At 39.6% G+C, this 26,494-nt stretch overlaps 1 protein-coding gene across 4 annotated transcripts; it reads left to right on the top strand.

The window, feature by feature from the left end:
• The first annotated feature begins 174 nt into the window (after positions 1–174).
• Positions 175–24,958, top strand: LOC149814079 (uncharacterized). 4 transcript variants are annotated; one of them, XM_089988707.1, is made up of 6 exons: positions 175–677; positions 1,131–1,235; positions 14,063–15,289; positions 23,503–23,760; positions 23,860–24,011; positions 24,257–24,958. In XM_089988707.1, exons 3-6 carry the CDS (start codon positions 14,065–14,067, stop codon positions 24,758–24,760), a joined length of 2,139 nt encoding a protein of 712 aa, XP_089844833.1. In that variant the 5' UTR covers positions 175–677; positions 1,131–1,235; positions 14,063–14,064; the 3' UTR covers positions 24,761–24,958. The 4 variants fall into 4 exon arrangements, with proteins under 4 accessions (XP_089844833.1, XP_089844834.1, XP_089844832.1 ...); XM_089988708.1 differs by lacking the exon at positions 1,131–1,235 and having other exon boundaries at positions 175–543; XM_089988706.1 differs by lacking the exon at positions 1,131–1,235.
• The last annotated feature ends 1,536 nt before the right edge of the window (positions 24,959–26,494 follow it).

Below are 26,494 nucleotides of genomic sequence, written 5' to 3'. Positions count from 1 at the left end.
ATAAGTATAGTTAGAACCAGCTAGAACGACGTATGCTCTGATATACTTTATATATTTTACAGGAAATATATAAAGTATAAAGTAGTATACTTCGGACCAATTTTCTGCGAATCCAGTTTCAGAGGAGGTTGGATCACATCCAAATCTGTTCCAAAACACACACATACTCTCTCTCTCATCAGATTTTTACTTTCCGAATTCCGCACTCCAAAACCCTTCTCCCCACTCCCCCACTCGCGCCTCTCTCTATCGTTCTCTGCAACCTCTCCCCCTCCTCTTTCGACTCAAAAACGTTCAGAGAAGAATCACGAGAGGGAAGCAAAGAGTTTTTAGGGTTTTTTCTCAGTTCCTTTCGAAAGCGAAAGCGAGAGAGCGTGCAATCGAGAAGAAAGAAAAGATAAACCCTAGGAGTCTCCCGACGCGGCTTTCGGCTGCCTTTCTCCCGACGGGGCTTCGGTTTTTGGGATTAGGGTTTCTGTTTCCTTTCTCTCCAATGCTGACGTAGAGAGCAAACAAGGAAAAAAAGAAAAAGAAAGATTGTAGGTAGGTGCTTTATTATAGTTCTAATCCGTTTGAGTCTTGTTTTCTCGAATTAGGGTTCCGGTTGTTGCTTGCTTTCCCGTGGGAATTCGCTTTCTGGCGTTTTTTCTTGCCTCGCCGATATCTTTCATTTTCAGGTAAAAAATTTCCGATGTTTCGTGGATGAATGTTTCACATTCGTTGGTTTTCATCACAGTTTTCTTTCTCAAGGGTCTCGATTTTATCGATCCCTGGAGGACATTTTGGTTTATGTTGCGTAATACTGGATTCCTTATGCTTGTTCTTGATAATTTAATTTTTTTTACTCCTCTGTCGTCGTTGGTAGTAAATGAGTTACAGGGTTCCTGAATGGTCGGTAATTTATGGTATTTCTTGCATGTATTGGATGTAATGGGGTCTAACGTTTTGCCATTGTGTTTCTGTCGAATGGTATCTATTCTGGTTGTCTCCTTTCTACCGTGGATTGGCTTTTGTATAGGTGACTGCGAGGCGTTCTGTGATTATGTTATTCAGTGGAGATTGGTTCTACTTTGTCTGTTTAGGTTTTCATCTTTCGATTAATTGTTGATGTATTTTGATCATTCGTGTAGACGAACCTTTCTCCGTGATGGGACTACGAGATTCCTTTTCCCTGCAAACGTGCATCATTTTTTTTCTCAATGTTATGTCAGTTTGACGTTGGGAGCTTGCTTGTGGTATGAAATATGCACTTTAGTTATGTTTAATCTTGCATTTGGTATTTCTTGTCGCCTTCATTGCCGAACGTGCCATTTTCCCCTTTTCCTGTGGATTAACATGTATGATTATCTTTCTAGGTTTAGTTAATCTTTACCCTTAAATTCCTTTTGTAGATTCTCTTTCTGCGGGTGTGATAGTTATACGTGGGACTCTAAGCAGTTAAAAGCCCTCAGAACCTAGGCGCCAGCCCCCTAAAAGGTACCTAGTCAGGAGTCAGGACCAAAAAAGAAAAGAAAATAATTACAATAAGTTATTAAAATAATAGAACATACATATTCAATACAGTATATGAAGCTAAACAACTGAAATTAAAAAAAAAAATCATGAACAAACCTAAACAATTAAAACATATTACATTTCTAACATTCAACTCCATATAAACAAATATTGGTTTAGGAGGCAGACCAATTTAAATTACTCAAAATAAAAATAATAAAAAACATAACAAGTAGAAAAAATATGAAAAACTTAAATATTTCAAAATACACAATCAAAACATGATTATAATGTTTTAAATACTATAAAAACATACATAAAATGATAAAATACTGATCTTGGTGCCCCTTACCCCAACCTACATACTTGCCTTGGGACCTAGGCGCTCTTAGGTGGTGGACTTGCACCTAAATAGCATAGGCAGCCTAGGGGGGATTTTAACTGCATAGGTAGGACACTTTATCTAATTTTAGGGTGTTTCATACTCACAAATATTGATCTCGCCCAAATCTCGGCAAGGCAATTTCTTGCAATAATATAGGTTTAGTTTATAAATCTAAAAAAAAAACTCATTGCTTAAAAATTGTAAAAATATAAACATAGCAGAAATAAGTAAGAAAATAACACGTTTAGATCATAAAATACACACATACAATGAAATAAATAAATAAAAAACATACAAGAAGAAAAAATACATTTAAGATATAGAAAATAAGTAAATAACTAAAGTAACTGATAATATCATGATATTATTTTTAAAATATCGCTATCTTTTGCTTTTAATACTGTTTTATGATTTTAAAACTATATTATCATGACTTTTTCAAAATATCACCTATATCTGTGACTATAGTGTTCTTTGTTTGTTAGAGAACTTAGAGATTTCCGTCTATATGGGGTTTGATTTTCTCTTATTATCACAAGGACTGATTAAAGCTCCGGTTCTTTCCTCCCTCCCCCTCACTCTCTCTCTTATATATATATATATATATATATATATATATATATATATATATATATATATATATATATATATATATATATATATGATGAAACCATGCTAAATGAGATTTTTTGGGGCTTTCAGTGATTTTTTCGCAATTCTGACCCCATAGATGTGTTCAACTTTTACTATGAATCAACACCTAGATCATTTTTTGTCGATGAAAAAAAAAATTGATGCCTCAAAAGTTTATATGGATTTTGGACTGGTGATTTTTCAAACCTTATATGAAGCTACCATATGTCAGAATCAAAAGCTCCAAGAGCTGATCCCTATAAAACCAAGCACATGAATCACATACATAAAACAAAAAAGCCCGAAAAACCCATTTAGCATGTTTTCATCACTATCTACATGTGCGTGTTACACTTTCTAAGGCTACGTGGTTTTAAATAAGCTTAAAAAAAGTTTGTGTAATGAAATGGATTGAATTTAATAAACATGCAAGAACGCTCTTTCAATCAAGTAGAATACTTGATTGAATCATCAAACCACCCACACAAGGGTTTAACAAATTTGTTATTGCATAGAGTCACTCAAAAATGAGTTGAAAATACAAGCCCACAAAAGGCCTATTTATAATACAAACGGACCACTACGGAGCAACTCCAACCGCTATATTAGAGCTGCCACCAAAACACACACACACAAAAAAAACAAGAATACAAAATAAAAATAAAAGATAAAAATAAAAGTAAAAGTAAAAGTAAAAGTTTCTCAGCCCCTAATGGGCTGACGCCTATTACAATAAAAGACCAAAATACCCTTGTTGGGTATTTCGATTTACAACAAATAAAAATATATATATATATCTGAACACCCTCCCTCAAACTCATGGTGGAACAACCGAGAGTTTGCCAAGTAGAAAGTAAAATCTGGGAGACAAAAGCGCTTTGGTGAAGAAGTCTGCTAGTTGATACTCAGACGGAACGTAGGGTAATGTGATGGTCTTCCTCAGAAATTCTTCACGAAAGTAGTGACAATCCATTTCAATATGTTTTGTCCTCATGAAATATATGATTGCTTGCAACGTATACAATGCTCTTGTTGTCGCAACATAACTTTAAAGGTTCCGCAATACAACACAATGTCAGTAAAACAAGATTTAAAATTAAGCTGATTTATCACATTACTGAACCTATCATACCAAACTTTGGGAGCTTGCTTTAAGCCATATAAGGCTTTGCGCAACCGAAGAGTTTTTTCATATGCTAATTCAAAGCTTGGCAGAGGATCAATGCAAACTTCCTCGGTCAGATTACCATTTAAAAACATAATTTTTACATCAATTTGAAAGATAGGCTATTTTTTAATTGATGTTATGGAAATGAAAGTTCTCACAGTAGTCATTCGAGCAATTGGAGCAAATATTTTGTCGTAGTCTATTTCATATTCTGACTATATCCTTTGGCTACTAACCTAGCTTTGTATCTTTCTAATGTTCCATCCCATTTAGTTTTTACCTTGCAGACCCATCTACATCTTATGGTCTTTCTTTCTTTAGGCAGTGTTTGGATTTTTCAGGTTTTTGCTTTTTCTAAGGCTTCTAATTCATCATTCATCGCTTTAATCCATTCTTGATGATTTTTAGCTTCATGATAAGATTTTGGTTCTGAATATGAGTGTATGGCCATGAGGCATGATCTATACCTTGGTTCAAAAGAATCATAAAATACAAATCTACTGGAAGCTTTAGAAATTCTTATGGATTTTCTAAGACTGGACGAATCTATATCTTGGTTTTGAAAATACCTTTCTAAAGCACATGGTGGATGATCTTCGGTACGTCGAGCATAGGTTTGTATATTATTGTGAGATGAGTCTATATCATTAAGACCCTCATTCGCACTCTCACTTGCATTATGCATGTCTTAATTTCTACTCTCATGTGCATCATGAATATTTTCACACCTTTCATGTTCATTGACAAGGTAAAAAAGAAACGAATAGTCATAACTTTTTGGATTTTTTCTTTGCAAAAACTAATTTCATTTTCTAGAAAAGTGATATTTTGAGAAACATACAATTTGTCTCTTTCAATGTCATAACAACTATATCCCTTTTGACTTTCGCCATAACCTAAAAAAACACAAGGGATTGCTTTTGGAAAAAGTTTGTCATTCTTATTGGTAAGAACAAAGCATTTGCATCTAAAGACCCTTAACCTTTTATAATCGGGAGATGTTTTAAAAAGTTTTTCAATAGGAGAGATATTTTCAATGTTTTTTTAGGGCATTTGATCTAGCGAGGGAATCAACATAGTCACGCTAGGGGCTGACGTTGAGTGCTAATCTTCCAAGGCACGATCAGTCGAATAGTAACAGATAACTCAATGGAAACGTTGAACAAAGGATCTGATCAATCGATCCGATCAACAGTTTATTATGAAACTAATAAGGGCTATCATGAATGAAGACAATAAATAGCAAAATGAAAACTTGCGGCAGGAATGAAATAAAAACAAAAATAAAAATTAGAAGAAGGTTGTAGCTGAATGAGAGAGGAAAGAAGGATCAGAAATCCAATATTCTCTGTTGCATGCAACCCTAGAATAGGGTATTTAAGGTGTGCAACTGGATTCGGGTCTGGCCCTGAACCCGAGATGATTTCTCTTTGCTGCTGGATCTGGGACGCACGGGCCTGTGCTCGTCTGGAGTAGGTACGCAGGGGTACCTCAGCCCTGCGTCTTGGTACCGCGATCTGGGTCGGATCCACTGCTTGGGTCCGATCCTCGATCCCATCGTGCAGGTCCGGTCCCCTGCTTGGGTCCGATCCTCGATCCCATCGTGCAGGTCCGGTCCCCTGCCTGGGTCTGGTTGTATGGATCTGGGTCGATCATGCTCTGCATCATTCTCCCCTGGTTGGGAAGAAGTCGGCTCTGACGACTTGTTGTCTCCACAGTAAGCATATGGATCAGACACATTGAAGATAGGCGAAATGTGCCAATCTTCAGGCAGTTTAAGGAGGTAGGCATTTGGACCTAATCGCTTGAGGATCTTGAAAGGGCCATATTTCCTAGGACTCAATTTACCATAAGTACCCACTGGGAAACGCTCGGGACGCAGGTAAACTCATACTAACTAACCAACTTAAAACTGGACATCTCAACGACCCTGATCCACGAAAACTTTGTAAGCTTCATAACTCTCAACAAGTTGGGCTCGGACCTGTCTATGTATATCACACATGTACTCAATGGCATCAAACACGTCCAGGGCTAGGTCTGAAAGACTAGACACATGTGCGAGATCTACTACATGGGTTGGTGACCGCCCATAAACCACTTGAAAATGAGACTTGCCCGTGGACCGATTAATGGAACTATTGTAGGCGAACTCGGCTTGCAGTAAGACTAGGTCCCAAGTTTTGACATTCTCCCCAACTAGACTCTTGAGTAGGTTCCCTAAGGTGGGGTTCACGACTTCGGTTTGACCATCGGTCTGCGGGTGATATGCACTGTTGAACTGGAGCTTGGTTTTCAATAAGGCCCATAATGATTTTCAAAAATGACTCATGAAGCGAGTGTCACGATCTGATGTGATCGTGTGAGGCAATCCATGAAAGCGGGCCACGCCCTTGAAGTAGTACGAGGCTACTAACGAGGCGTCAATGGTTTGCTTACACAGGACAAAGTTAACCATTTTGGAAAATCGGTCAACCACAACTAAGATGGAATCAAAACGACACACGGTTTTGGGAAGACCCACAATAAAATCCATGGAAACGTGTTTCCAAGGCCTCTCAGGGATGGATAACGGAGTGTACAAACCACTATTCTGACGGCGACCCTTGGACACTTGACATACTCGACATCTCTGGACAAACTTGACAACATCTTTGCGCATTTTGGGCCAAAAGTAGCGTTCATCTAACAAAGCGAACGTCTTATCATGTCCAAAATGCCCAGCTAGTCCCCCTTCATGTAACTCGGAAATCAATTGTAGCATAAGAGAAAATGCTGGCACACATAACTTATTACCTCGAAAGAGGTAACCATTATGTATAACGAACCGTGGGTCTGCTGTGCTAGTAGAGGAGAGGCACCCTTTCCAGACCTGCTGAAAATCAGGGTCCGTTGGGTACAACTCCTTGCATTGCTCAAACCCAATGACTTGCACGGACATAGTCATTAAAAGACTATTTTCCTGCTAAGTGCGTCAGCTACCTTGTTTAGAGTACCTGATTGATAGCGAATTGTAAAAATGTACTCTTGTAAGAAACTGACCCACTTGGCATGTCTAGCACTCCACTTCTTTTGGATATTCAAATACTTCAGCGCCTCGTGATCGGTGTACAAGACAAACTCTTTATAAATGAGATAATGCTTCCAGTATCGAAGGGCTTGCACAACGACATAGAACTTGACATCATAAGTGAAGTACTGACACCTCGCTTGAGTCAGCTTTTCACTAAAGAAAGCAATGGGCTTGCGGTTCTGACTCAAGACGACACAAATTCCCACTTCAGAGGCACCACATTCAACCTCAAAGACTGCGCTAAAATCAGGAAGGGTTAGGATGAGGCATTAGTCATTTTCTCTTTGATGAGCGTGAAAGCTTTGCCCGCGACCGAAGTCCAATATAAGCTAGTACTCTTTAGGCATTCCGTGATAGGGGCCATGAGGGTGCTAAAGTTCCTCACAAAACGACGATAGAAAGTGGCTAGTCCGTGAAAACTACAAATCTCTCCTATAGTCCTTAGGGTAGGCCATTCTACAATCGCACAGACTTTGGCGCGATCCGCCTTTACTCCATTAGACGACACAATAAACCTCAAAAATACCACACTTGACGTCATAAACTCACACTTCTTGGCATTGACATACAGTTTCTCCTGCCTTAAAATCTCTAGGACTTGACGCAAATGACGCAAATGATCAGACAAAGAAGAATTATAGATGAAAATGTCATCAAAATATACAACGACAAACTTCCCTATACAAGGACGCAACACTTGGGTCATCATGTTCATGAAAGTACTCGGGGCATTTGATAACCCGAATGACATGACTAACCATTCATACAATCCATCACGTGTCTTGAATGTCGTTTTCCACTCATTCCCCTCTCGGATACGAATTTGGTGGTACCACTCTTTAAATCAATTTTGGAAAAAATAGAGGCACCGACCAACATATCAAACATGTCATCCAACCGAGGAATGAGAAAATAGTACTTGACAGTGATGCGATTGATCGCTCTACTGTCGACACACATGTGCATGGATCCATCTTTCTTAGGAGTGAGAAGGGCGGGCATTGCGCAAGGGCTCACTCTCTCACGAATGAAACCCTTTTGCAGTAACTCTTGAACCTGTCTCAACAGCTCGGCATGCTTAGAAAGATTCATCCGATACGCGGGGAGGTTAGGTAGACTCGACCCTGGGACCAAATCGATGGCATGCTGCACCACCTTCATCGAAGGTAGGCCATCAGGAAGGTCGTCTGGCATAATATCGCGAAACTCCTCGACAAGGGGTGCGATGTCCGCGGGAACGAGCAACGACGTACTCATAGACGGGGTGGCCACCAGGGCATAACAATAGCCATCCTCCCTACAATGGCTCAAGAAAGTTCGGTATGATAGGCCTGCGAGCCGGGGAACTCGCTCAAGCTTATCCACAGTGGGAAAATTGGTCTTCTTGATAGGGATAATGATTATTTTATGACCCTTAAAAATAAACGAGTACGTGTTCCTACGGCCATCGTGAATGGTCTTGCGATCAAACTGCTAAGGACGTTCCAAAAGAATATGACGCACACTCATAGGGGCTACACCACACCTCATCGTGGTAATGCTCCCCCATAGAGAACCGAACTAGACAACGCTGGGTAATGAGGACCTCGTTCCCTTTTTTGAACCACGTCATCTTGTATAGTTGGGACAATTTTTCCGTTTTCAGATTCAGGGTGGACACGACACTCTCGGAAACCATGTTCTCACAAGCTCCAATGTCAATGATAACATCGTACGCATGTCCCTCACAGTTGCATCAGGTTCTAAAAATGTTGTTCCACAACCATTTTGCAAGGGCCGACTCTTGGGGTACGGTCTAAACATGACAGATGAACAACAAATTCTTGACGTTTCCATCGAACTCTACGACTTTCCTCTCATTCTCTCCCTCAACCGACGACTCACCCTCAGTCTCACTATCGGATGCTGACTCAACAATACCCTCGATGAAATGGGCATTTTTGTTCACGGTGGGGTACTTGGATGCTATGTGTCCTAACTCCTGACACCTAAAACAACGGATGGTAGGCTCACTAGGCTTGGCCTTGCATCTGGTATGGTATGCTGGTTCAGACTGGTCAAACTTGCTAGAGTCTACTTTGAGTTTTCCTAGGGGAGCTCGCTCCCCTGGTTGGGAAACTCGACTTGGGTCGACTGGGCTGATCACTCTGGGTGGCCCTATATTCCTGCCTCCTTTTCAACTTTTCCTCCACATTCATGACATAACTGCAGGCCTGATCCAATGACTCGACTGTGACACAACTGAAGTCATCAGAAATAGCAGGACAAAGACCAGAAATATACCTCGTGACCTGCTGACGGCGGTCTCCTCGATCTGCATTCACAGGGATAGACAATGGAACTCAACAGTGTATTCCGCCACGGTACGAGTGCCTTGACGCGGGGTAAGGTACTCCTTGTAGGCTCTCTCGGCGTGGTCTGATGGCACAAACTTGGACTGCATCAATCTCTGCATCTCCTCTCATGTCTGTACGCGCTCCTGTCCCTGCCGTTCCCTCGACCTTTGCAACTCAACCAACCATGTTTGCGCTAGGCCCCTCAACCGAGTGGACGCTAGGGAGACACAACGATGCTCAACTACAGTGTGGTAGTCGAAGAAAAACTGCAGAACACAGGACCAGTCGAAGAACTGCTCTGCGTCAAATCGTCCTCTGGAAGGTCCAACTTCACCCTGTAGGTAGAGGGGTGCTTTGGCATTCTCTGCTGATGAGGTTTTAGTTTCACTATTCCAGCAGGGTACTCGTTCCAGAAAGCGTCATCATCCATCAGGGCATCATCATCTTCATCACGGTACTGCTCGCCTGGGGGTTGATGCTGACGCACGCCAGTGACATGTGGTCGACACTCAGGTCGCACCGGTCCCTGTTGAATCTGCATAACCGTTGTCTGAAACTGCCTCGGTCTGGCTCGTCCTTGGGTGGGAGTCATCTGTTGCCGGCGTTGATGCACCAGTATGATAGATGATAGGACAAGTGGGTGAACTGTTTTTGGGTTGGTGGGAATGGGGTAATATGGATTTGGGTTGGAAGTTGGGTTATGGTGAAAGTAGTGGGTTAGATATGGGATAAGGTTCTGGATCGGAGACGGGATAATGGGTTGGGTCATGTTTGGGGTTTGGTATGGGTATTGGGTCTGGTTCGTGTAGTACTGGGATGACTCACCCGATTGGATCTGGATCGGGTTAAAACCTAAGCTATTCGTCGGACCCAGAATGGGATGGGTAGGATCATGGATCGAATTGTGGTGTGAGACGGTCTGATTAGAACTTGATCCTTGATCCATAACTGGATGAGTCTGGTTTTGACCCGACTCAAGTTCAAACTGGAGCTCCGTCCGGGTCTGATATAGGTTTGGGTCGGAGGGGGGATCTGAATTGGGGTTCAAAAGTGATAGGATGGATTTGGTTTGGGGCGACCCGCGAATCGGACCCAATTGGGTAGGTCGGGCAATGGGGTTCAAGGCCCGGACCCGCTCCTTGGGACCCAAATGATGGTCCTCGAGATTCGGGTCTGGGTCCCGCTGTCATAAACTTCTGTCTGGACTCTCTCGGGTTCCCGTCCACAGGGATCCCCCTGCTCGCGCTCGCGGGTGTGCTGCCACAGGGCCTCCATGCACGAGCTCATGAGGGAAAGGAAGTTCCTTCCCGGGTCGGGCTGACGAACCCGGGCCTGCAGCAGGGCCCAGTGTGACGTTGGGGTCCTGCAGACCAGGCCCGGCTTGCAACACAACCACTGTGGCTCGAGGCCAGGGCTGTAGCGCACCCGAGATGTGGGGGGGTCCTACCTTGATTCCCTGGGTCGACTGGAAGGTACCGACTGTGTGATTCATAGCTGCTACCGATTCTGGATGGAGAGAGGGTATCAGATGGGAAATGGTGGCGTTGACAAAATGAGTGTGTGTTGACTGGATTGATTCCGCGAGTATTGCATTCACACGATCGGCTGCGCCGTCATCCAGCTCCGCTCCCATTCTTTGCATTGACATCGTGCGTTGGTCCACCGTCAACTCAAGGGCGACAATCCAGCCTTTGATCCCGTCCATACATTTTGACATGTCGGCTACGTCTTTGCTTACGTGTAGCAGATTTTCTTAGATCTTGGTCATCATGTCTATCATTCACATCATCGGATCCTCGTTGCCAGTTTCCTCCCGCTCGTAGGATCGTTCCTCGTTTTTTGTGCCATGTCGTTGACCAAGGAGGAGGGCTGGTGCATTGATACCACTTTGATGCAGTGCTAATCTTTCAATGTACGATCAATCAAATAGCAACAGATAACTCAATAAAAACATTGAACAAAGGATCAGATCAATCGATCCGATCAACAATTTATTATAAAACTGATAAGGGCTATCATGAATGAAGACAATAAATAGCAAAATGAAAACTTGCGGCTAAAACGAAAGAAAAACAAAAATAAAAGAAGAAGAAGGTTGTAGTTGAATGAGACAGAGGAAAGAAGGCTCATAAATCCAATATTCTCTGTTGCACGAAACCCTAGAATAGGGTATTTAAGGTGTGCAACTGGATCCGGGTCTGGCCCTGGACCCGAGATGATTCCTCTTTGCTGCTGGATTTGGGATGCATGGGCCTGTGCTCGTCTGGAGCAGGTACGTAGGGGTACCTCAGCCCTGCCTCTTGGTACCGTGATCTGGGTCAGATCCACTGCTTGGGTCCGATCCTCGGTCCCATCGTGCAGGTCCGGTCCCCTGCCTGGGTCAGGCTGTATGGATCTGGGTCGATCCTGCTCTGCATCTACATTCTATTTATCAAATAGACTGTTGTACCCAAAAATCTTTTAAAACATTTGTAGACACAAGAAGTGTTCTAGTGGTTTCAATAATGTGTCTATGTTTTCTTTCGGCTAGTTCATTTTGTTGAGGAGTGTATGGACACGATTTTTGGTGAATAATCCCATTTAGGTTGAGATAATTTTTGAATTCTTTTGACACAAATTCTCCTTCGTTATCCATTCTAAAGATTTGAATATTAGTTTTAAATTGATTTTTAATATAACAATGAAATTTTTTAAGACACTCAAATACTTTTGATTTTTGTTTTAGAAAAAATATCCAAGAATGTCTACTATAGTCATCTACAAACACAACATAATAGGATACCCTTCCTTTGGATACGATTGGAGCCGATCTCTGTACTAGTAATTTGTATATATTTATTTTCTACAAAATTACAAAACATTTGTTTTGGTAACTCAAGATTGTCCATAGCATATAGATCTCCTCTTCTATGGCCTTCCCTAATCGGCTTCCCAGACTGAAAATCTTGTATTAGACAATCGTTAGATGAAAACAATACTTTGTAACCATGGTTCGTAATTTGAGAATCTGATAAAAGATTTAAATTTAATTTTGGTACTACTCTAATATTTGGTATGTGAAAGATTAGATGCTTTTGAAAAGTCTCAAAACTTTTGATTTTCAAAGATGTTCCATCAGCAGTTGAAACATAAGAGTCATTTGGATTAAACTTATATTTGGACAATATGGACTCATTTGGTGTTATATGAAAGGAAGCATCAGAGTCAAGGATCCAAGAAGTCTTACCATGATCACCATTTGTAGATATGGTCACTCTCGAAAGGGATGGAGCTTGAGCTTTAAGCATAGGTTGTAGCGTCTCCATTAGTTGAGCCAATGAGAGCGAGCCAACGCACTTGGAGTCGTCTATCTCATTCCTTTCAACTGAAGCAACTCTTTATTTACGATCATCCTTCTTTCTTTTGGGATAAAAAAGCTTGATATCTTCCGGTTCGTAACAATGATAAAAAATTATCTTTTCACCTTTTTTGTATTCATGATCACCCATCTTTTCATTCCTCTCATAGTTGTTCGGGTTTCTTTCATTCTCATTTTTAACAAAATGAGGAGGTTTGCAACTTCTAGTATGATTTTCGGGTTTTGACATGACAAGCACGGATTCTTCATCTTTTGAAATGGAAGGCTTCTTTAATCTATTATCTTCCATAGTCAATTCTTCAAGAGTTTCTACTATGGAAGGAATACCTCCTCTACGAATGAGAGCCGACTTGGTTTCCTCAAATTCGGGTCTAAGCCCGTTAATAAATTGGTTGAAATGCTCCGTTTTAATTTGGTTTTCACGGAGTTCTTCGTCTTGTGGGCAATGCCACCTTGACTAAAAAAGAGCCAACTCATCCCAAAGAAGAGATAATGCATTGTAGTATTCTCTAATGCTTATCTCTCCTTGTTTTGAACATTGCATACGTGTGTAATATCTTTAAGACTATAATGTCTTTAAGATATTTTCACACATCACTAGCGAAATCAAATTTCGCCAAGCTAGAACATTTGTGGATATCCACACTATTGATGATGCATCCAATAATTTTGGAATAACCCATCCTCCACTCTTTCCATTTCTTTTCACAGTCGGAAACGACTTTACCCATTTCCTCTCCTTGAAGTGCAACCTCCTTCCCATTCTCAATTTTCGTAAGAATGAGCTTAGGCTCTTTTTCAGTACCGTCCACTAAACCCCAGGATCCTTTTCCCCATATTTTGTGTTTTATTATGGATGCTCACGTCACATAGTTAGTATCGTTTAGGCGTACGGGAATGGAGACCATTACCTTCCTCTCATTTTCTGTTTCTTCACAATTCGAAAAAAAGGGTAGAGAAAGAAAAAATAATACAAAATTTTCTTGAGAGGTGGCATGCTTCTCGATGCAACAATCCACGATTTGTTGTATCCGCTAAGCTCACGATCTTCCTCTTGATATTGTCACGAACTTTCCTCTAAAAATTGCTTTTGGACCACCAAAGCTCTGATACCATGTAATAAAATGGATTTAATCCAATAAACATGCAATAAGACACTTTCAATCAAGTAGAATACTTATTGAATCATCAAACCAACCACAAAGGGTCTAACAAATTTGTTATTGCATGGAGTCACTAAAAAATGAGTTAAAAATACATGACTACAAAGGGCTTATTTATAATACAAATGGACCACTAGGGAGCAGCCCCAAAAACACACAAAAAAAAAACAAGAATACAGAATAAAAATAAAAATAAAAATAAAAGATAAAAATAAAAGATAAAAATAAAAGTAAAAGATTGTCATCCCCTAATGGGCTGACGCCTATTACAATAAACGAAATACCCTTGCTGGGTATTTCAGTTTACAGCAAGTGTGTGTGTATATATATATATTATATATATCTTAACAGTTTGCATGTTTGGGAGTTTTTCTGGGATGACCTTTCAACTGAACTGTCTTCTCTGTCAAATGTCAATCAACTCTCACTTTCTGTGATATTTTGTTTCCTAGAGATGTCGACACCAAATCCTGCACCTTCGGATCGGCCTCTTGAGCAGTGGAAGGTTACTGAGTTGAAGGATGAGCTTAGGAGGAGGAAGCTGATAACGAAGGGTTTGAAGGAGGATCTTGTGAGACGGCTGGATGAAGCACTCATGAAAGAGGCTGCTGAAACCAAAGATATGGGTAATGGGTTTGATCTTGATCCACCACAAGGTGAATCATCTGTTGAGAATGAGGATGTAGAGGTTAGGAATGAAGACCAGGTAGAAACTGAAGACAGTAGAGAGTTTCAACATCAAGTCAAAGAGGTCATGAGCATCAAAGAGAAGGTGCATACGGTTGATACCAATGAGAGTGGTGGGACAGCTGTTGCTCAAGGTGATGAAGTTGGAAATCTGAGTGCAACCAGTTTGCATGGTTCAGACATAAAAGGAGCTGATGGGATTGCAGCGTCAACTGAATCTAGTGTTAAGGCTGGTCAGGATTCAGTGGTCGAGATTAATATTTCAAGTGTATGTCTAAAAGTTGAAGCTTCAACATCTGAGAACGTGACGAGCATTGATTCACGTTCTTTCTCCCCGGTGTCTGAGAATGTACCAGCTCAGACGGACTTTTCCACAGAACAACCAAAGGATGAAGCTCCACCATCTGAGGAGAGCCAAATCAATGCATCTGAACCTATTGCCCAGGTATCTGAGAGTGTTCACCAAATTGTAAAGTGTGAGTCTGTTTCTACTGATTATGTGTCAATTAAACAAGAGAACCTATTAAAGGATAATTTGAATATTGATAGTGTCCCTGTAGAACCAGAGATTGTTAAGGCCGAGATGCTGCAGTCTTTTTCCAGTAGTGATGCAGGTGATCATGGTGCTTCTGTTGTGGATGTTGAAGTGCAAGGTGATGTGGAAAGTGCTGCTGAGAGGGAAGAGGTTGCCCATGCTATGGATGTTGACTTGAATAAGGACGATACAGTGGTTTGTGCTCCTGGTGGCCCAAATTTGAATGACATTGTAGTTGAAGAGCCGGTAGGAGACGATGCAACTGAGAATAAAATTTCTGATATCACTCTGGATGATGATGGTGCAAGTGAAAGGGTCCAAGCTCAAGAATCTTTTCCTTCAGGAGAAGAAAAAGAATCTGATGCTACAATTATTCGGTATCTTATGGAAGAGAAGGATTCCTTTGTAGACATCAGTGAAGACTCAGCACAGGTTGGGGACAAGCGGAGGATTGATGGTTAGTGTTCTTTCTTCTGATGAATTTGTCTTTCTCTTTTGATGTAATCGCTATTTATCTTTTAATATTTGATTGTTATTTTGGTTTTGTATTCCTACCTATGTTCCTGGTTCTTTCACCAACTCTATGACACGAAGTGGCAGGAAACCTGAGACACAACCGAAAGACAAACAAAAAAGAAACTAAAGCACAAACACAATTTATTTAACCAAAAAAGGAAATAACATATTTATACATTCACAAGAACACCAAGAAATAAGTAAATAATTTTTATTAATAAAAAATAAAAAGAAATTACAAATGAACCTCACTACAAAACACTCACACACATACACCATATGTACATCCATCCTCTCTCACCTATACAACAAAATAGTGAATAACTATGTCACAGGGATTCGGCCAGACAGGTGCCGCACCCGCGTCGCGTCGACGCGGGTGCGGCACCCGGTGCGGTCAACCCGACCCTGGGTGCGGTCAACGCACCCAGGGTCATTTTGGTTCATTTTTGGATTTTTTTTTAAATTTGCCTTATGAAATGGACCCACGCCGGGGGGAACCCTCGGACCCCCCTTCTCTCTCTCTCTATATATATATATATATTCTTTTTGCCACAGCCCCACACCCAAGGTTTTTGAAAGTGCCGCACCCCCGCACCCGCACCCATGTGACATAGGTGAATAATATATAGGAAATAACGACAAACTAGCCATTAGAACATTCACGATAGTCCTAACTAGGGATGCACACTAAACCGAGCTGGCTCGGGCTCGACTTTGGCTTGGCTCGGTTAAAGCTCGGCTCAGGCTCATCCGCTTCGTAAACGAGTCGAGCTTGAACCAGTGTATGAAGCTCGGACGAGCTATCGAGCAGAGCTTGAATGACCTGTCGAGCGGGCTCGATAGGCTCGATAAGGCTTGGTTCATTGCAAATCCCATATATACTCGATAAGGCTCGGTTCATTGCAAACACCATTATAATATCTTTGTAAAAAAATTCAGAACTGCATTGTTACTTTAATGGGTATGGCGTTAGTCTTTATTAAGAACGTGTTGGGTTCGAATCCTGCCTTTTATGCCTTTTTTCGCTGAGAATTTTTAGTATGTATAGAAATTTTTCAGTAATAATAATCAAAAGTCATGTTTTGACTTAATGGTAGGTCCTTTGGTTAACGTTAAGGAGGTCGGGGGATCAAATCCCTCCGCAATTTTTTTTTTAATAAATCTTGTTTAAGCTCAGAACCAAGCTTAGTTCGGACAACACCTTACAAGCTCATCTCCAAGCTCGAGCCGAGCTTGGACAAAGTGATTTTGAACCGAGCTTGGCTCGAACTCGGCTTGTGTTCTTCCCTAGTCCTAACCAGCTGTTAGAGCAAATCCCAACAGCTATTTTGGCTATTCAAACTAGCCATTAAAGCAAATCCTAGACAGTAGAAGCCCTAACGGCTAGTTGGTCATTCAAAAAAAGGAAAAATATAAAATAAAATCTTTAATCATTTTGATAATGACCAAAAAACCTAATCTAACCTTAAAATACCATAAGTATACTTACTAATAGAATAGGTATACGTAGAGTATGCATATCCTAAAAAACATAAAAGGCTTACCTAAAGTATACCTTCAATACAACTCAAATTAAATGTGCTAGAATACACATCAAAAGATTGAAAGAAAGAAAAGACCTAAAGTACACTTAGGTGTACTTTGATATATACAAGACAAATACAACATAGGGAAATGCTACATATATTTTAACACCCTCCTTCAAACTTGTGGTAGATCATCAAAGGTTTGTCGTAACATGATTAAAATGGGTCTTCAATTGTCTCCATAAATGATCTTCAAGATGAAAACTTCAAGCTTTAACACATCTTCAAAGAAAAAAACTTCAATCATCATTAGAGTTTCAACCACTCCAATCTTCAAACCCCCACAAAGCTTTTACTCAATCCATGACTTCTCTGAGTTCCTGCACTAAGAAAGCAACAACTATAACAAAGGGATTGTAACACTATATATATATATATATATATATATATAATGGACAGAGGATGGTCAAACATACAAAACACACACTAAAATACAACAATCATTTAAACAATTCACGAGAAAAAAAAACTGTATAAAAATATTTGAAAAACATTTACAATAATTATTGAAACATGAGTTAATAGCAATGTTGTGAAAAGCGTTGCGCGTAGTGAGGCGCTCCACCAAAAACCAAAGCGAGGCGTAAGCCTCAAGGCATAAAGCGTAAGCCTCCGTATTTTTTTTTAAAACTTAAAAAATATCTAAAAATACAAATAAATAGAAGAGATGCTTTATTGATGAAGCAACAACCAATACGTTTCCAGATTATTTCCAAACTGACTTGTCTTCTAACAGACAATAAAATTCAAGGGTTTAACATAAGCATCATAAGTTGGACTGCAATTTCTAGAAGCCAAGCTAGAAAAAAGCTTCAAAGATATAATATAAGAATCACAAGCTGGATAAAAAAAAATCCTCAAAAGAAAATCAGTAATAATAGCATACAGATTTTTTTTTAACTTAATACATGTTTCACTAACTTAATACTTGTTTAAAGAATAGTATACAGAAAAAATCCATATTCACTAAGTTACAGGAATGGAAATCTTAACACTGCTAAACCAATTCCAGTTTATTGATGACCCTACTGACTATAATTCAGTTTCTGTGTTCTAATATCACAAACAGACAATTTTAAGGCACCATCAGATCCAGATTTAAATTAAAAAAGGTGAAAATTGAAAAGAGTCAATAGAACATTCACGAATAGGAGTAGGACACAATCTTTACAAAAATCAACACATACACAGTCAATTACATGTACATACACAATCACATGCACAGTCAATTAATTGCACAGATAAAGAAAAAAAATAACATTGGAATATGAAGAAGAAGAGGAGGAGGAGAACAGAGGAAGGAGAAGGGGAGAAGAAGAAGAAAAAATATGAAAAAAGGAAGAGGAAAGAAGAAGCGGAAGAAGAAGAACATACCTGGTGGTAGATGCCGCCAGTGGTGAGGAGGGTGGGGCTTGGGGAGCAAAAGGAAGGAGAGACGAAAGGGGGAGGGGTGCCCTAACATCGGGCCTCCCTCCCCCTTTTTTATTTTTTTTAATTGAGGTGTGCCTCACTACGAGAGGCACACGCCTCATATACATTTGCACCTTAGCCTTGTGCTTCAAGGCAAAAAGGCCCTCGCCTTGAGGCGAGGCAGGCTTTTTGCTCCTTGAAGTGCGTTTTTTACAACACTGGTTAATAGCAATAATTTAAATCATGAATATCAAAGAAAAAGACACTAGAACACTTAATTAAATTTTTTTTGAAAATAATTAAGAGATACAATAATCTATTAAATAAGAACCACAAAATATTAAGATAACTTTGAAACTATTTTTCAAAAACCCAATCAGTCAAATATCCATATTCTCATAATCAAGGTATCTCCAAAGTTAGTAACAAAACATCAAATTCCTAGAGACCAGAATACACATGTATCAACATAGACTATCAAGAGACAATCATGCTCAAACAACATTTCAATAGCTTATATCAATACGAAGATATAAATCATCAGTAATTCTAAACAACTAAATCGGATTGTCAATAAGTAGCAATCATGTAAGTGTAAGACTACAATGTCTCAAAAAAATGCAAAAGCTCAAAGGATCACAATAATCTAAATTTCAATAACAATAACCATATCAATATCAGTATGAAATATTCAATTACAAACAAAACATACTACAATGCATAATGCATGCTAATGGAGTCTTAAAAAAATAACCATTTCCCGTAAGAGGGCAAAAGGGCATCGAAAAAGATTAGAGAATGCATGAAGAGATTTTAGAAATCTCATATACAACAAATTTTAATATTGTAAGAGGGAATTTTTTCACAGATTCTAGCATGGCTTTATAAAAACAATAGTTAAATCACCACAAGCAATCACCTCCCTAACCTCCAATTCGACAACCTAAAAATCTGAGTGTATCAGCACATATGACGAATGATAAAAACAAATGTCAACAATAACCATACCAGTGACCATGCACCAGCAACACAGTTATCTAAACTGACAATAAACACCTGTCACCAGCTATAACTGCAAGAGGTGCACACCCCTCACCTCACAAATGGTTGTGAAGTTGTAAACAACACCATCAGCCACAACAAGTGCACATAACTCACCACACACATGGTTGTAAAACTGATAAAACAAGATCCCTTCAAAGAAAAAATCACTCAAATAAGAGATAGTTTAAAACAAGGGAGATAACAATAATGTAATAAAAACAAACTAATGTCAACAAGAAGATAAGCAAGATGATTTGAAAAATAATATTCAAATCAAGGCAAGAATAAATTTTGTAATATTGTGAGATTTAATTCATAGAAACCAATATTGTCATAAATAAATAATACTTTAGTCATTACAAATAAAGATCAATACAATCATCCAACATAATAACAACAAGGGTCAACTAAGCAAATGAATGATACAACACACTCACAGAACCAGAAATTAATCAACCGTCAGTTAGAGCCAAACTGTGTGCCAACATTACACTCATAAACCATCAATCTAAACTGACAAAACAAAAAGGTGCACACAACTCACCCCCAACAATCCAACATCTGCCTCCACAACAACGAGGTGCATACAACCATCTCAAAAGGCCAAAAAAAAAGAGATGATGCATCAAAGACGATATTGTGATGGACTAAACCCAAGCCAAAGGAAGGCAACTATGATAATAGTATGATTTTCATAGGATCATATTATGAAAATCATACAAGAATGTATTAGATATTGTGATGGATCATTTTTGTTGGGTGTTATTTAAAAAAAGGTTTTAAATGTTTCTTTTTCAAACTTATTTGAGTATTGAGTATTGTCCTCATGGATTTCATTGCATTCTTATTGGTGTTGATTTAAAGTCTTATTAAATATTTTGATATAATTTACAATATGTATTTGTTTTTGTGAAATGTTTTCATGAGATATGCATGTGTGTGTTTCTATGAGATCTAGCTTGATTCTTATGTTTTAAATTAACTTTATTTAATATGTATTTGAGTAATTTAGTTTCCTTGAGCATGAGTATGTCTTGGTATTTGGAATTTATATGTATGCATACTCTTAAATTATCTAGTGTGTGTGGCGCCTTTAGTGGCCTTATTTGATATTGTATGATGTTATGAGTTTTTGCTTAAAGTTTTGAAAATTCATATTCATATTTTCATGCATGAGTACTTTATAGTACTTAATTATATCATGAGATTTTAATATTAAGTCATGTTCATGAGAATGAGAATGCAGAATTATTTTTCTATTTTTAATATTTTAAATTAGTGGCCACTTTAATTTTATTTTGTAATTACTTGTTATTTTGTTAATATTTCAAATCATTTGTCATTTAATGGCAAGCAATTCAATTTTTATTTTTTAAACAATTTGTTCTAATTCGTGGATTTGAGGATGCGGAATTTGGATTCGACTCAAAAGTTGGATTTTTTAAAAAAAATGGGACACGAGGAAACATAATTTTTTAGTTTTTCAATCAATAGAAACTATTTTTGACTATTTTAACATTAAAAAATAGTTTTTATTGAAATATAATAAAATGTCATTAAAAATATTAAAATAATTCTGTACGTGTTAGTGTCCATGTTGGCGTATCCGAGCGTGTCCGCTTGTGTCACCAAGGACACTCAGCCAAAATAGTGTGTCCTTGTGACATATTTCAAGTAGGGGTGGCAATTTCTGACACGACCCGCCAACCCGCCTCTTAGGCGGGTTCGGGTTGGGCTTAAGCCAACCCGTTTAATAAACGGGTCGACCCGCATAACCCGTTTATTAAACAGGTCAGGTTCGGGTTGGGGGTATGCCAACCCGCCAACCCGGCTGACCCGTTTAATAAACGGGTTAGGTGGGTGGGTCAACCCGCCAACCCGACCCGCCAACCCGTCAACCCGCCAACCTGACCCGCGAACCTGAAAACCCGTTTACCCGACCCAACCCATTTATTAAATGGGTTGGCGGGTCGTGTCGGGTTACCCGTTTATTAAACGGGTCGGGTTTGTGTTTGCCACAGCCGACCCATTTAATAAACGGGTCGGGTTCGGATTGAGGTATGCTGACACGCCAACCCGACCCGCCAACCCGACCCGATTGCCACCCCTAATTTCAAGTCACTTGCCACTTTTAATTTCTGAATATTTACCATTTTAAACCCATTTAGTTTTTTATTTTGTAATTATTTGTCATTTTTTTCATTTATCCAAATCATGTCCTGTTTTTTAATTTCTTGAATAAGTTATCATTTTTTTTATATAATACATTGCTTGCCGTTTGCAAGACATGGTAGAAAGATTTTATTATTAATTAAAATATTTAGAACAAATGGCAGGCGTACATTTATGGAACTGACTCACTGAGATGAAAAAACCAAGAAAATGGGATAGGTGGCAAGTTTCAACATGGTGAAGTCATGCACAAATGGCAGGTCTACTCTGAAATTTGTCAAAGAAATATGAGAAACACATGCACAGATGGCAGGGTTTGCTTGGAAGAGTCTAAATTGTATCTTGTTAAGAGCGTTCGTATAACCTGCATTGTCATAACCAATAAGAAAACATGGTAATTTAAGTGCACATCCAATAAGCCAATAAGGAACATTGAAAACCTTAACTTAAACCTCGGGACTGATGGCGCCTTTATATATATGTATATTTGTTTATTTATGCTAGCCTGCTAGGTCATGCATCCAGTTTTGGATATTTGAGCTTATTGTTTTTGTCTGGGAGTCAGTTATCTTTACTTTAGTTGTCACTTGAAGATTTGGGGGGGGGGGTTCTCTTTCCATTTAATTGGTAGGGGAAGTCCTTCATCTTTCAAGAGTATCATTTGGTGTTTCACATGCAGAATTTTCAATTCAGGTCTGTCTATTTTGTTTATTTCAATTCCAAACTTCTGATAACATCTTGGGTTGTTAGTTAATTTCTGTAAGATGTTCAAGATGATTTCTACAATGTTGGTAGGATATGGATAGAGTGCGGTGGTTGGGATGGAGTATTTTGAATGGTGATTCCTACTTCTTCAAAAATAATACGATATTTCGGTGGTTAATTTTCCCTTCCCATTTGTTGCAACTAGAGTTTCAGACTAACCACTTTCAGAATCCAAGTCATATGTATCTTTTGATGTTGTCGGTTGCTTTTTTGGTTCTGATATGCTGCTGCTAAAATTTTTATTTGCTCCCTACCTGCATGGAGTAATTATGCCCTCATGTTTTATTGTATTGTGTGTGATCATGTTCATGTCCTTAAGAGTTGTGGACTGGCTCAGGTTGGCTGTGTTGATTTTTGTTGATATGGGATGGTGTAGGTGCAAAAAGTTTGTTTTATTTAGTGTGGTTAATGGTTATAGATGTTTAATGTGACTATTGTGACCAAGAGCAGAGTAGGAGCATGAGAACGAAAGCTCCAAACACTCACAAGTGCATATAAACTACTTGCACGCACGCGCTAGCGTGCACAAACCCACCCACCTGGGTCACTGGTATTTTGTTGGTTTTTTAACATGAATTAAGGGAATCCACCTTGGATTCTAAGATTTTCTAATGTGTTTATGATGAATACATTGAATAGCAAGAAAGACTAACGTGGAGTTGGCATTTCACTTTGTGGGCAAGCTTCATAAGTCTTTGGCTTTGTAGTGTTATATCAAGAACGAAATCTGCTTCAAAGGTCCATTAAACATACACATTCCTTGTTACATGGATTTCATGTCATGTTGATGTTGGTGATGTGCCGTTGCCTTGACATTTCATTTATGTGAACTGGTGAATTTTTTGCATTTTTTAGATATATCTAACACAGTGCTAAAACTGTTATGACCAATGAATGGCCCATGGAGGAGATGGTGGCTACCCTTGAGCTTCGTACTGGTTTGTCAAATAAAAGCCAGATTTTACTTGCTATCACTGTCTTGACTGTGCTTTTGATTTTCTATTGCCCTCTTCTTGTTTACTTTCGAGCCTTGTTCTATTACTTTTCCTTTTAAGCTTGATAAACATTTGTGGGCTTTATTATATGATTTCATGTGATGTCCAATTGCTGGTATTATGCTGTGCTATTACGTGTATCTGCTGTACAAAACTGTTAATGGTTCCCTTGCTCTCAGGTCACGAGGCTGATGCAGGACATGAACCGGTTAAAAGACTGCGGAAATCAAACAGTGATAATGATCAGACTAAGGTTGCCCCTCCAAGGCTTTCTAGACTACAGAGAAAACCTCCAAATTTGCCTGATGTTTCCCCAATATCTCCTGCATCTGCATCTCATTCTAATACTTCAACACCTAGAGATAAAGCCCGAACTGCTGTGGCTCTTGCAAGGTCTGATTCCAATCTTGATTCAGAGGCTCCCAAAGAACGAGTTGGTAGGTCTCTCTCTCAACACATGCATGCACCTGTAGACGTGCACATTTGCAGAACATGCATTTGCGTGAATTGTTTACTGCTAATTGTTTATGTTGCAGTTCCCCCACCACAGAGATCACCAACAACATCCTTAAGGATTGACAAGTTTTTGCGCCCGTTCACCTTGAAGTCTGTACAAGAACTTTTAGCCAAGACTGGGGCTGTATGCAGCTTTTGGATGGATCACATTAAGACCCATTGTTATGTTACGGCAAGTTACCCTTTCTGTCACTCTATGCCCCAAGTCGTAAGCAATGTCTCGTAGATAGGGCCTTTGTTGATAATGCATTTTATTGTTTGAAATTTTAATGTTTGTCTAGTATCATTAAATTCCCGGTTTCTTATATGAATGTATCGATCTCAGTTTCTGTGCTGATATTTCAGACACTTAAAGAGTATTATATAGGCTTTTGATATCACTATTTAATAACATTACTTTTTTGTCATGATCATCAGTATTCTTCTGTGGAAGAAGCAGTAGTAACCAGGGATGCTCTCTACAATCTTCAGTGGCCTCCTAATGGTGGCCGCTTACTGATTGCGGAATTTGCGGAACCTGATGATGTCAAGGCCCGTGTTGAAGGGGAGCCCCAGTCACCAACTGCTGTGAATTCATCAACTGTTCCCCCATCTCAATCCAACCAGACAAACTCCCAAGCACAGGTCAAATTGCCCCCTCCACCCCCACTGCGGCCACCACTCAAGCAGCAGCTGCCACCTCCACCACCACTTACACCACAGACCCATGCACAGTCTCTGATGCGGGTAAAGCTGCCACCGCCACCTCCTCCCAAAAAGGTTGAGGCTCCAGTTCTTACACTTGATGATCTGTTCAAGAAAACACGAGCCACTCCTCGGATATATTACTTACCCTTGTCCGAAGAGCAAGTTGCTGCCAAATTAGAAAATACTGCTGCAGATGGTCATAGTAAGGACACAGATGGTAGGCCCCGAAGTTAGTCCTGCCGCTGTATGTAGTTTTGTGAGATACATGTTCTCTCTCGTGGTGTCTCGCTTTAAGGCTGCGAATTTCTATATGATTTTAAGTAACTATCTTTGTTTTGCAGTAAAGTTGGTCAAATTTTGGAGTATCTGGATCCTCATTTGTAAAACCAAATAGAGTTTTCTTATTAATGTTCCTCGTGGTAGGTTCTGAATGCTATTTTGATAGACACATTTGTCATTTGCTTTTCCCTTTTGGGGGTTGGGTGCTTTGGGAAACGAGTGGTAAATCAGGGCGAGTTTGGAATTTGAACTGTGCACCTCTCTCTCTCTCTCGTACGCTCACACATGCCCACTGGGATTTTATTTCCATCTCATGGAGTACCAGGGTTGTCAACTAGCAATATGCAGGCCAGGTTTGGGTCATGATTTTTGGCGTGTACCCAACCCTACCAGACTCTAGTGTTTTATATATATTTTAGTAAAAAATAAGTTTCTAAATTTATGTGGGTTAGGGTTTGGGTTTCTATTCTTGTGTCCCTACAAAAACTGAACCTGGTTATTATTTATATGGGTGGTTCCAGGTAAGTCCGGTCGATGACAGCCCAAGTTTGGACAACTCAAATTGATCGGGTACCCAATCCGTTAACCCAATTTGGAGTGTGGAGAGAGAGAGAGAGAGAGAGAGAGAGAGAGAGAGAGAGAGAGAGAGGTGCTGTGTCTGGTGAGGCGACTGCTGGAGGTTGGCCACCCTTACTATGCCAAGTTCGCCAGGGAGAATGTTACCTTGATGACCCCGCCGCCCCCACTGATCTCTGCAGGACATTCTCCCACTCCTGTTGGGCCCTACTCTGGCAGACTGTACAACAGCAGATGAAGGGTGATCAGGTGCAACCGCACATTGCATTTGTGCAATGTGATTGCACCCTGAATCCCAATTCTGTGGGAAACACCCTTGTGGAGGAGCAATTAATAAGTTTTTATAGGAAACCAACTGGGTATTGTTGATGATGATCTCACAAACAAGGGGTTATTTTTCCATAAAGCAAATGGGCCCGAATAGGGTCACTATCATGGATCTGGATCTGCAAAGTATGACTAGGAACAAACCGCTCCGGGTCTGCTAACACTATGTGACTCATCGAGCCTTCAAGCGTGTATATTCCAAATGTCTCAGGTACTATTATATTCTCGACTCTACAGCATTAGATCCAGTTACACGATCAATCTATACATTGATAAATGGCAGTTCGTATTCTAAACCTCTACTTGATTACTATTCAACATGGAAACACAAGACCACATGAAAAGTGGAGTAGATTTAGTGATCCGGCCTGAGCACTTTAAAAGTTGTTTGGGATGAGAAGGGGTTGGACCTCTGCCAGAAATGGATTGGATCCAACTAATATATATTATAATCAATCATACTTTAATTCCAGATCTAATTGGTTCAAATGGAGAAATAATGTTAAAGGTTGCTAAAAGTATTGTGTTAAAATGCCATCCAAACATTCAATGCAATCCTTGCAAGAGATCAAGATCTAAAGTACCCAGCAAAAATAGAAGACCAAAAATAGTGCCGGTAAACTAAAATTTTCAATAAGATTCGATCAAGTGACTTGGACAAATTTAAAAGAATGGATCTGAGCAAATTAATTATCAGCATTGATCATGTTCTTACTGTTAACCAGGGGTCAGTTACTAGAAATTTATCTTTCATTCATATCTATTCCAGATCTCTTGAAAAAACCA

Source organism: Nuphar pumila, chromosome 15, assembly GCF_984573655.1.
Source record: "Nuphar pumila chromosome 15, dmNupPumi1.hap1.1, whole genome shotgun sequence".
Taxonomy (NCBI): Eukaryota; Viridiplantae; Streptophyta; class Magnoliopsida; order Nymphaeales; family Nymphaeaceae; genus Nuphar; species Nuphar pumila.
Note: the sequence above shows the minus strand (reverse complement) of the source record. Positions and strands in the feature narration are given on the sequence as shown.

Coding starts and splice junctions, on each gene's coding strand:
- LOC149814079 (XM_089988708.1), top strand. CDS start 14,065: ATGTCGACACCAAATCCTGCACCTTCGGATCGGCCTCTTGAGCAGTGG. Junction 15,290..23,502: donor GGACAAGCGGAGGATTGATG/GTTAGTGTTCTT, acceptor CCTTGCTCTCAG/GTCACGAGGCTGATGCAGGA. Junction 24,012..24,256: donor AGACCCATTGTTATGTTACG/GCAAGTTACCCT, acceptor CATGATCATCAG/TATTCTTCTGTGGAAGAAGC.